Source organism: Astyanax mexicanus, chromosome 5 (assembly GCF_023375975.1).
Source record: "Astyanax mexicanus isolate ESR-SI-001 chromosome 5, AstMex3_surface, whole genome shotgun sequence".
NCBI classification, from domain to species: Eukaryota; Metazoa; Chordata; class Actinopteri; order Characiformes; family Acestrorhamphidae; genus Astyanax; species Astyanax mexicanus.
This window is the reverse complement of record NC_064412.1, coordinates 9,814,240-9,826,526: the sequence shown is the minus strand read 5'-3', so window position 1 is coordinate 9,826,526 and position 12,287 is coordinate 9,814,240. Positions and strand designations below refer to the sequence as shown.

Here is a 12,287-nt window from a genome sequence, read left to right as displayed (position 1 = left end):
TCACACTGCGATCGTACAGAAAAGTTGCATAAGTTAAAAAGTTATAAATTATGCAGTGCTGACCTGTGCAGTGTGCGTGTGTGCTCCTCCACTCATCCACATTACATTCTGGAGTTGCATTCTTTATAATAATAATAATAATAATTTCTTAAATAATAGTCCTATGCTTTTTCATGCTGCACTGTTCATTACCATTATTCTGAACAGATTTCACTCATTTAAACAACTCGGAACTGTAGTTAAAAATGTCAGTTTTAACTTTCTAAAAAATATGGGGTTTAAATCTGGCTCAAGCTCATAATGACAAATTTTGGGGCAAGTCGGGCTTAGACAGTTCATGCACAGGCTTGGGTGGGGTTGGGCTGGATTTTTTTTTGGACCCGATCTAAGCTCTAGTGTTCCTGATCATTGTGGAACATGGTAAAAGAAGGATAATAATGTATAGTAATGTAAAACATGACTACAGTCTGTAAATATAGAACTGTCCCTATATGTTTGGTGGCGCTAATAAGGTTGGTGAAGAGTAGCAACACAGAGATGATTATAATATTGTGACTTCACCATGTACATCTTTACACTTCACAGTACTGTGGACATATAGACCGAGGAATACAGTTACACCACTACAGGTTGAGGTCCTGGCTTATCTGTAAACTCCAGATACTGTATGGATTTATTTGTTTCAGTTTCAACACTTCAAGTCAAGTCAAGTCAAGTAGTTTTATTGTCAATGCTGCATATGTACAGGACATACATAGAATTGAAATTACGTTACTCTCCTTCCCAATTTTACAGCAAGTACAGATAATGGATAATAAAGAAAAATAAAGAAAAAGGGGAGACACTATGTGTACAATACAGCAGCAGGGACACAGACATACATGAGACAGAACAAGGTGCAGTAGTGGTGGGGGTGAAATAGATATATAAATAGAAATAAAAAGAAATAAATATATAATCTAAATCTAAATGAGTGGGAGACACTATATGTACAATACAACAAAAACACAATAGACATTTGTGAGACAGAAGATAATAGTGCAATATTAATGGTGATTAAGATCAAGTGACAATATAAATAGAACCCGTATAACAGTAGTGCAATGTTGTATCTAGCTTAAGGCTGGTAAAGTTCTTAAAGTTCCCAGTTCTTGGGGAATTAAAGTGTGTATGACAGTGCAGCGTAACAGTAGTGCAGGTATTGGGTGTGTAGTGCAGGTCCTTTTACAAAAGTTACAGTACTGTGTGTGTTCTAGTGCAGAGTTTCAGTACTGTGTTGGTGGGAGGATGTGGGGTCAGGATGATGAGAGTGTGTGTGCTGTGGGCAGGATTGGGATGGGGGGTAGTGCGGGAAGAGAGTTCAGCATCCTCACAGCCTGATGGATGGGGCTGTCTCGCAGTCTGCTGGTCCTAGACCCGAGACTCCGCAGTCTTCTCCCTGATGGCAGCAGGCTGAAGAAGCTGTGTAGTGGGTGGGAGGGATCTCCTGCCAGACGGAGGGCTTTCCGCGTGAGGCGGGAGCTGTACAGGTCCTGAAGGGAGGGGAGAGAGGTGCCAACGATCTTCTCAGCTGCTCTCACAATGCGCTGGAGGGTCCTGCGGCAGGATGCTGTGCAGGCCCCGTACCACACGGTGAAACAGCTGGTCAGGATGCTCTCGATGGCCCCTCTGTAGAAAGTGGTCATGATGGGGGTGGGGGTTCCAGCTCTTCTCAGCTTGCGGAGAAAGTAGAGACGCTGGTTTGCCTTCCTGGCCAGTGATGCTGAGTTGGTGCTCCAGGAGAGGTCCTCTGTGACGTGCACACCCAGGAACTTGGTGCTGCTCACCCTCTCCACAGCAGTTCCGTTGATGGACAGAGGAGTGTGCAGTGTGTGAGTTCTCCTGAAGTCCACAACAATCTCCTTAGTCTTCTCTGTGTTCAGAGAGAGATTGTTGTGTTTGCACCAGGAGGCCAGGCGGCTCACCTCGCTCCTGTAGTGTGACTCATCGTTGTTGCTGATGAGACCCACCACCGTCGTGTCATCCGCAAACTTGACGAAGAGGTTGGAGGTGTGTTCTGGTGTGCAGTCGTGGGTCAGCAGAGTGAACAGGAGGGGGCTCAGTACACATCCTTGGGGAGCCCCTGTGTTCAGTGTGGTGATGCTGGATGTGTTGCTGCCAACCCGCACTGCCTGTGGTCTACCAGTCAGGAAGTCCAACAGCCAGTTGCACAGGGAAGTGCTCAGCCCCAGACTGTCCAGTTTGTGTATGAGCTGTTGGGGGATGATTGTGTTGAATGCTGAACTGAAGTCAACAAACAGCATTCTGACGTAGGTGTCTTTCTTGTCCAGGTGTGTGAGGGCTGAGTGGAGAACAGTGGAGATGGCATCATCGGTCGAGCGATTTGACCGATATGCAAACTGGTAGGGGTCCAGGGAGGAGGGGAGTGAAGACTTGATATGGTGCATGACTAGTCGTTCGAAGCACTTCATGAGGATGGGGGTGAGTGCAACCGGACGATAGTCGTTGAGACAGGATGGCGATGCCTTCTTAGGGACAGGGATGATGGTGGTGGCTTTGAAGCATGTGGGAACCACCGCCTGACTCAGAGAGGTGTTGTAGATGTCCGTATAAACCTCTGCGAGTTCCCAGGCACAGTCCTTCAGCACACGACCAGGAATGTTGTCAGGTCCAGGAGATTTTCGAGCATTGATCCTGCTGAATGCTCTCCTCACACTGTCTTGGGAGAGCGTTAGCACCTGGTCACCAGGAGGAGGGATGGATTTCTGGGCGGGTGTGTTGTTGAGTGGCTCGAACCTTGCGAAGAATCCATTCAGGTCGTTCAGCAGAGATGTGTCGCTGTTGCAGGTCTGTGGATGGGGTTTGTAGCCTGTGATAGACTGAATCCCTTGCCACAGGTTCCGTGTGTCTCTGCTGTCGCTGAAGCGTTGGGATATCTTCTTGGAGTACTGCCTCTTAGCTTTCCTGATGCCGCGGGACAGGTTGGCCCTGGCTGTCCTCAGGCCTGCCTGGTCTCCAGCTGTGAAGGCTGCATTTCTAGCCTTCAGGAGCTTGTGGACCTCTCCTGTCAGCCATGGCTTCTGATTAGAATGAGCCAGAATGAGAAAAGCATCTGGGTGCGCTGTCTGCTGCTCACTGATGTACTGGTACAGTTCATTCAGTGCTTCACTCCTCACGCTGTTGTTGGAGGTCGGAGGGATGTAAACAGCAGCGATCAGCACGGCGGAGAAATCTCTCGGTAGATAGAACGGACGGCATTTGATAATCATCAGTTCCACTACCGGTGAGCAGTGTTTACAGACCACAACAACGTTCCGACACCAAGCATCGCTGATGTAAACACAGAGTCCGCCGCCGCGGCTCTTACCTCCGTCAGCTAGCGCGCGGTCCGCCCGATAGCATGTTAGCCTCTCCAGCTGAACGGCATGGTCCGGGACGCTGTTGTTGAGCCAAGTTTCCGTGAAAATATAAACACAACAGTCTCTCACGGTCTTCTGAGTTGACTGAAGTAAGCGGATGTAGTCCAGTTTATTGTCCAGCGATCTTACATTCGCCAAAAGCATGGTGGGGATAGCTGGCTTGTGTGGGCTAGCTGCTAGCCTCGCTCGGATACCTCCCCGCTTACCGCGCTTCTGCCGTCTCTCCCGCCGCCTGTGGCGCTTCCATTGTGGGCGAGATGCAGCGGTGGGGGTGCGGGTGTCCGGAGCACGCCGCAGGCTCGCAGCTCTTCTCGGAGATCGCGGTTTAAATCCAAAAGTGAGTTTCTACCGGCTTCCAGCAGAAACTCACGGCTGTAGGTGCGTTTCAGGACGTGAACGCACGACAAAGACGTACAAAAACAAGACACGAAAGCGCTGTATCCTCGGGAGAGCGAGAAGCCGCAGCGTGTGCACGCGCCGCCATCTTAGTTAGACTAGACTTGCTCACTTGATTACGTTTAATGAAGGCCTGAGCAGATACATGTATTGAATAGAATGGGTAAATACTGAGCTTCATTAAGAAAAGGTTTAGAACTGGTTAACCTAACACTTTCTTTGAGACCCTTTAGTGAGAATCATGAAATCATTCTCCACATTTGCCACTGGTGTAGCCATCTTCAAACCCTAGATATTGGGGTGTTTGTCCATTCTCATAAATTACAGTAGTTCAAATCATAAGTAAGTGTTTTTGATATTACAATCTGAGATTCTGTATTTTGTTTTCGTGTGTTTCGTAATTCAAGCAAGAGAATAGTTGGTGGGGTATACACTTCTAATATGTTTTGATGGTTTTTTATAAAAATCATGTTTTATAAAAAAAATTCTCCCTAATTTTGATGATCAACTACCTAAGCCCTGTTCATATGACTAGCAATGCCACCAACGCCAGGAGGGTAAAAACTAGCACATGCCATCAGCAGCCAGAGTCCAAGAGAGCACAATTGGTCCTGCTCTCTTGGACTCTGGCTGCTGATGGCAAGCAGCATGAGGCAGAACTTAATCTGGCGATACTTCGGTCACAGTGACAGCTCCTTTGTTCGTTTTGACCACACAGAGCCATGATAAAGCATGCTTCTATTACTTGTTAGATACATTAGCCTCGTAGCTCCCATGCAAATCTGAGGTGATCATATTCAGACAGTTCTTATCAAAAGCATTAAAGCCAAAAGCCTTATTGTCCTGAGAACTCACTGGTCTTTTTCTTGACGTCCAAAGCGATTTTGAAGCCTTCATCCATAAATTCCACAACCTGTTCGAAGTCTGCTTCTTTGAACTGCCGAGATGTCAGCGCAGGGGCACCTGGGACACAAGAGCAGCAGACAAGGACAAGCTGAATGGCACAACTCATCAGCACCGCTCTTAGAGATATTGTAGGAGCATTAAGAGGGAGGTAAGTGAGTTTGTGTATGTATGTATATATTTTTACACTCTTCTAACCTAGTCGGAGGCCTCCTGGTGTAATTGCGCTCTTGTCCCCTGGGCAGGTGTTTTTGTTAGCAGTGATGGAAACAAGCTCCAGAACCCTCTCTGCTCGAGCACCGTCCATTCCCTGAGGCCTCAAATCTACCAGCACCAGGTGATTATCAGTCCCACCTGAGAGAGAAAGAGAAAGATGTGCGTTACCTAATATTCTGAACATATCAGTAACCTATATGTATCAGCAAATATTCCAATAAGCTCATTAAGCATTTTGATACTTTAATGAAGAAGCATAACAAAGAAATACATATAGGGTTATTCTAAAAGACATTAAACAAAAAATCTGTCTCGGTTTACCTGACACAAGAGTGTAATTTTTCTTCAGCAAAGCATTGGCCATGGACTTCGCATTCTTTATGACTTGTGCAATATACTCTCTGAACATTGGGGTGTTGGCCTGAACGAAAATGAAAGAAAGGGAAAGATAGAGAAAGGTCAAAAGGTCTGCTTGCAGTGAATCTTCTTTGTTTACTGCAGTGGAAGAGTTGAACTCAACAATTTCATTAGAGGATCTTTGTTTTGTAAAAACACAGAAGGTTATTGTAAGTGTTAAAAATGGCTAAAATGACCCTGAAATGCATATGTAACAGGAGAGGTTTGATAACTATAGTGTAACACCCACCCCATTTTTAAAGAGGAACTCTGTTGTTAAATTGACTTTGGTTGTAGTGAAACATAACAAGTACATGCTTTTTTCAAAAAGCCCACCTCCGTTCACCCCAGGATTACAAAATACAGCACTTTTAGCTGATGCTCCCAACCGTCTTACAGACTGCTAATTTTTGTACTCGTTATCATGTTTCACTACAGACCAGAGTTCTCCTTTAAACATTGCAATATTTAACTAGGCTAAAGGTAGTGAAAAGAGGCTCAGAAGCTTAAAGGCCAGAACCAGCCGGTTCCGAGATAGCTTCTTCCCCTGGGCGACCAGGCTGTGAAACAGCCACTAGAACAGTGTTCTGCACAACTCACCCCACTGCCATCTATACAAACTCTTGCACCTTGCACTTTTCACACTGTACCTACTGGAGTGTCTCATACTTATCCCACATACAGCATTCTGCACCCTGCACTCCTCACACAACTCATTCTGTACCTACACTTTACTCATAATTACTCTGTTACCTATTGGACTATTTCCTCACTTCCACACACATACTCTAGATATCTGCACATCTGCACAGAATATTTATATATTCAATGTATATCCATGCAATACCATATGTCTGTATGTCTAAGTGCAAGTTATTGTGTGTATTGTGTATACTGTAAAGTTAACTGTATATTTCTCTTTAATCTTATTATTCTAGTTGTTAATATTATTCTCTACATACTAGTGGGAACCTGCACCCAACCTTTTCACTCACACCTGTACTTTGTGATGTGACGATAAAAAAATCTTAAATCTTGTAATAACTGTCAACACATGACGCACACTTTACTGCCACTGCACAGCAGCAGACCAGATCCAAATGAAGGTTAGGTACCTTGCCCAAGGACACCTCAGTAGCGGATGCCGGTCTTGGCATTTGAGCCAGCAACATTATGAGCCAAAAGTTCACTTCTCCAACCTTGAGACCACAGCTGAGGCTCCCTTAAACAAAACAGCTTAGGCCCAAATGTACCCTGGGACCCTGAGGTCCAAACCAACAACAAAACTTGCTTATCTAACCTTCAGGCCATGACTGCCCCAGATGATGCATGTTCACAAAGCACAAGCATGAATACCATATTTTTCATGCTCTTTAAAATAATAAAATTTTCCGCCAAATCATCAATGCGTTTTATAATCCGGATAAATTTTACCAGTCAGGTTTTAAGGAGCAATAAAGCCACTCCGCTGAAGTGCAGCGTTATACAGGAGTTTCAGTTTAGTTCTCCAGCAATATTAGCATTAGCTGCTAACCACGCTAAGCTAAGATAGCATTTTGGCAGTCCAGAGGCGAGTATTATCGACCTGTAGCCTGCTGCTCCAGCAGTGCTAGCTGGGGTTAGCAGCAAGCTACAGGTCGACAATACTCGCCTCCGGACTGCCAAAATGCTATCTTAGCTTAGCGTGGTTAGCTGTTCCTGTGGAACACTTAGGGTTCCTCAGTGTAGTGCTGTCGGATGGTATTAGCCGCTAACTGCTAGCTGTGAGCCATTAATGCTAATGCTACAGTTTTAGTGGGAATCTAAGCTTACTGTAAATAAACAGTTTGCAGGAGAGAAATCTGTGTAGATTAACATACAGTTCTTGTTTGACTTGTCAGAAATGTTTTTAATCTTAAAGAATTACAGTTTTGTTTACTTTCCTTTGCTCAGCTTTGCAGGTCTCGCCACCCAGTGGTGACACCCGTTCCTACTACTAGTTACTATTGTTGCATAAAATGCATCTTTTAATCTGGTGCACCTTATAGTGCGAAAAAAACAGTACAGTGCAATAGTTAGTTGCCTAGGTATCTAACATCATTCCTTCATTTTACATAAACAAATGTACAACATGCCAAATCAACTGATGGAACAAAAGATGTTAAAACAAGCTTGGGTGGGGTGGTCAGTTTGGATCATACCTGTCGGAGAGCTACAGCGACCCCAGCGATGGCGTGATTGTGGGGTCCACCCTGAAGCGAGGGGAAGACTGAGAAATTGACCTTGTCCTCAAGGTCATACTTGACTTCAGCACCTTTCTTGTCCACCGAGCGAACGCCTTTCCGATAGAATATTAACCCAGCCCTGAGAGGAGAAGACAGGAATTCTGAATTAACCAACACTTGGTTTTCTACACTTGTTAAACCTTCATAAATGAAATAAACTAAATTACACTGCAATTGAAATCCAATTAACATGTAATGTGTTAAGGATACTCTGCTCTTTAATTAGTTCATTAACTACAAGGAAATTAATCTTGTTTATCTGAACTGTGTTTGAAAGATTAGTGTGCTCATTCACTCATTACACAGTAGTACTCTTTACAAACACACACACACACACACACACACACACACAGTACCTGGCTCCTCTGAGGGATTTGTGTGTGGTAGTGGTGACAAGGTCAGCGTGCTCAAATGGAGAGGGAATAGCTTTAGCAGCCACAAGGCCACTAATGTGGGCCATGTCTGCCAGCAGATACGCATTTAACTCTGTACACAGCTAGAGGGAAGAGAGAGAGAGAGAGAGAGAGAGAGAGAGAGAGAGAGAGAGACTTTAAATAAACATCTCTGTATAAAAAAAAAGACTGAATACATGATAGTACATTTTTTTTGGAGAGGGAAAAAGGGAAGATAACACTGAGACAAAAATGAAACCATACTGTGAAAAGAATCCTCTATATTCTTCTTTTATTTGCACAGTTAAAGGCATCAAATCATCCAAGTATTTTTTTCTAATTGATAAAGAAAACAAGTGTAAACACAACACAGGTTTTAAATGATCAATCCATTTACTAAAGCTAAAATGTACTCAAAACCCATATCCACCATGTAAAAAAAAAAAAGTGATTGCACCCCACCTACACCTAATGACTAATTGTTTTCCACTAGGTAGTAACAACTATGACCAATTTTTTACTGTCATCTGTGATGTCTTTATCATCGCTGTGGAGAAACAGTGGCCTTCTTGTCTTTTCCATAATTGTTTTAATTTGCCTAAACTGCAGAGTTTTGAGTATGAAATGCCTACTTAAAATCTAGCCACAGAATTTTGGCATTCAGTTCTGGATTTTGACTTCTTACTACAAAATTTGAACTATATTTCTTTTTAACCATTCAGAGGTGGTCGTGTTTGTGCACTTTGGGTCATTGTCCTGCTGCATAACCCTGCTGAGCTTGAACTGTAGGTCATAAACTGACAGGTGTTTTTGATATCAATTATTACAAGTCGTACAGGTTTTATAGATGTTATTTGTGGACATTAGTCCACTGAATGTTTTACCAAACGATTTTAAGGTTTACTGGCAAAAACTAAGCAACTTAGAAGGCAGCAAATGCATTCGCAGCACTATAAAACGTATTCACAAAAGCTCAAAATAATACTTAATTTACAAAAACTGCTTTCTAGGGAGAAAAAAAAAATCTGTGTCGTCCTCGAACAGTATAGAAAGTGATGCATCACTGCTTATCACGGGAAGAGATACAAAAGTTCCTTTCCAACTGATTATCAACTGATAATTTCATGCACGACTGCTTAATATGCATAATCTGTGTATGTATGTGTGTGTGGTGGATCTGGTGTTTATCAAGCAGTAAAATCAGGCCACACTGAGTCCCTGCAACAAACATAACACACAATCTGGCCCTGCAGGAAGAGAGAGGATAAAAATCCATGAAAGAACGAGGGGAAGAGAGGAGAGGATGAAAGGAAAAGAGGAAGACGAAGAGACCGTGAGAGCATAAGAGATAGAGGCAGAACTAGAGGGGGTAAGAAAGAACGAGAGAGAGAGGAGTAGCAGCCCCAGGAAAGCTGGAGCTGGTCCCAGCTAAGAAGAACCCAGCAAACTCTTTTAGAGAATACTGAAAAAAGAGGGCAGGATGAACTCACTGGATGTGCAAAATCACTGATGTCCAGTCTGTTCAATCAGACACTGCGGTCATTAATGCACTTTATTTATTTACGCTGCACCTTTTGGTTCATTTATTAAACCAGCTAAATGTGGTTAAATACAATATAAAGGATGAACTCCAGTGTTGCAGTGGCAGCACTGCACTGTCAGTCTATAAAGGAGGTGCAGATCTGCTGGAACTGTGACTCGCACGCAAGTGAGGAACACAGACTTTCGCTACTTTTTGCAGAGGGTGGAAAAATTTCGCCAGCTGTTTGCAGAGACGATAATAATACACCACAGCCTTCATATTATATGGCAATCCACGTTCCAAAAGAAAAAGCGACAGTGAGCACAGAAAGATCTCAACCCGTTTACCTGGACAGGTGTTGGCGTTAAATTTAAAGATATTAATTTAAGCATCACTCTCTGGCAAAACCTTGTTTCTCCATTTTTAGGATTTAGAATTAAGTCGGTTTGCATTAACTTCCATTAAAAGCTCAGAAGTTTTTCTTTGTCTTTTCCGTCAATTTTAGTATTTTGGATGGACGTTTACTAATGGTTATTAATTAAGTTGTAAATTAAAACCCATAAGTAACATCTCTTAAACCTGGCCATATCTTCTGCTTTTTTTTTTTTTTTACACTGCCCTATAAACCAACAGATACATTTTTCTAATATTAAATTATCCTAAGGGAACCGAGAGGGAAGAAGCTTAATGCAATGCTACTCAAACTCAAAGCAAAATGTTTGTAATGATGCAGGCTGTTTTAGTTAAACTTACCACATTTTTTAAATAATATATTTTTGTAATTTTATCACATTTTCTCATATTTTCAATTTGAAAGGCTAAGTACCCTATTCTGAATCATGTACATAACATTGAAGATACATTTATGTATGTTATCTTAAACTCTGTGACAGAGGCATAGAACCTTTCTTCTTTTCCCAAAAGCAAAAAAAAAAAAAAGCAGACACTGCAGAAATGTTATGGAACATTATGTGAATGTGAGTTTTGCAGTCAGCTATTATCAGCTGCAAAGCAGACTAACACTTATTTTATAAACACAAAAACTGCTTAGTTATGGTCAAGAAGTGTGTGTGTGAACACGAAAGAGACAGAACGGGTGTGAGGAGCATGTCTCTCACAAGTCTGTTCCAGTGAGGAAACACAACACATGGCACAGTGCTAAAAACATCCTACTGATGCAGACAGAATAAGACCAACACTGTGTGTGTGAGTGTGAGAAGGTTTGCAAGAGAGAATAAGACAGAAGTGTGTGCATGTTTGAGAGTAATAGAGGGAGAGATAAAGTGGTGGATAATGTGAGATGAAAGTAAAAAAAAAAAAAAAAAGGGTGCAAAAATCAGCATCAAAAATGATTAATTAAACAATGGTGTGTATCTATGTGAAGCAGAGAAGATCTGTGTGTGTGTGTGAAATAGAAAGAAACACAGATAGAACAATAGATAACAGTGAGAATATGTTAGAGAGAACAGCTGTAGCAGAAACTAGAAAAAAGACAGAAACAGGAAAACGAAAAGAAAAAAGACAAAGGAGAACAGGTGGAGAGGTATAAAATGACAGAGAGCGAGAGAGAAGTGTGTGGCACCTTCTTGATGCGGGCGTAGTCAATGAGGCGGGCGTAGGCACTGGTGCCAGCAATGATCAGCTTGGGCCTGAACAGCTTTGCAGTCGTCTCCATCTGGTCATAGTCTATTAGACCTGTTTTAGGCTAGACGTAAAGGAAAGAGAGAGCGGTGCGTCATTTTTCATGTGAATGTCATTCATTTGTAGTGCATTTTGTAGTCACTTTCATATGACAGTAAATTTTAAACACCTCCTCATATGCTTATTGGGGAAAAAACAAGTAACTAAAACCAATAAATACAATAAATAAATGTACATTTGATAGACATAAGGCTAACTATTGTTTACACACTGTATGATCAAATGTTTGTGGACATCCCTCCTAATAAATGCATTTCGCTACTTTTAGCTAAATCTATTGTTGGCAAAATAATATAAACGTGTAAAATAAAAACTTGCATGATTTGGTCGAATGATTTTGTTCTTTGGACGATGGGGACGTTTGGACGTGCCCATCATTCTGGTACAAAGAAACATTGTATTACTCTGCTCAAATTCTGACCCAGAGCTGAGCAAGCTGTTTTTTAGCTAAATATTATGTTTTTTCTTTTCTTATGCATTATTAGATGTTGATTTTGGGGGGAAATATTTTGGTTAATTTGGTTTTGTGAAAGATCTTTTCTTCACCAAAAGAAGAATTGTGTGATCATCCACTTCTAATTGTCCTCTGTAGTTGGTATGAGCGATTCTGTAAAAATATTGTATTACAAGATGTAAAACTATTTTCATTACACACAATATTTCATATTTTTACATTTTTGCATTAGAAGTAGCAAATTCTTAAAGATGTTAATTCAATTAAATACTAGTTATTTAAATAATGATTTTTATTCAAAATGTGCTGCAATTAATAAAAATAAATTCCTTGAATTCCTGTAATGAGATGTGCAGTTGTTCAATGTGTTTTAGATAATGAATAAATCTATAATAAACTCAGATCCAAAATAAATTTGTCATAGTACAATAAAATAATATTTTTCTTAGTTTATATTATATTAAACAGTAAATTCCTTCTTTTTCCGAATATTTTTACACTTTCACTTTTTTCCACGTTAACAAATATTCAGAACACACATGAGAGTTCCCATGAAATCGCTACCAAATGCAACTCTTGGAATGAACTCCAGACATTTAATATCATTACTTTCTCATTCATTCC

The 12,287-nt window shown here is 41.7% G+C and overlaps 1 protein-coding gene across 1 annotated transcript in view; it reads right to left on the bottom strand.

The window, feature by feature from the left end:
• Positions 1-12,287, bottom strand: part of shmt2 (serine hydroxymethyltransferase 2 (mitochondrial)) — a 42,609-nt gene that overhangs the window by 2,487 nt on the left and 27,835 nt on the right. Inside the window, exons 6-11 of the mRNA XM_007253393.4 lie at positions 11,091-11,213; positions 7,951-8,090; positions 7,511-7,673; positions 5,256-5,355; positions 4,917-5,072; positions 4,671-4,778 (exon numbers count right to left, since the gene is read on the bottom strand). Of these exons, the coding sequence (XP_007253455.1) occupies positions 4,671-4,778; positions 4,917-5,072; positions 5,256-5,355; positions 7,511-7,673; positions 7,951-8,090; positions 11,091-11,213 (790 nt within the window). The remainder of the gene's footprint in view (positions 1-4,670; positions 4,779-4,916; positions 5,073-5,255; positions 5,356-7,510; positions 7,674-7,950; positions 8,091-11,090; positions 11,214-12,287) is intronic.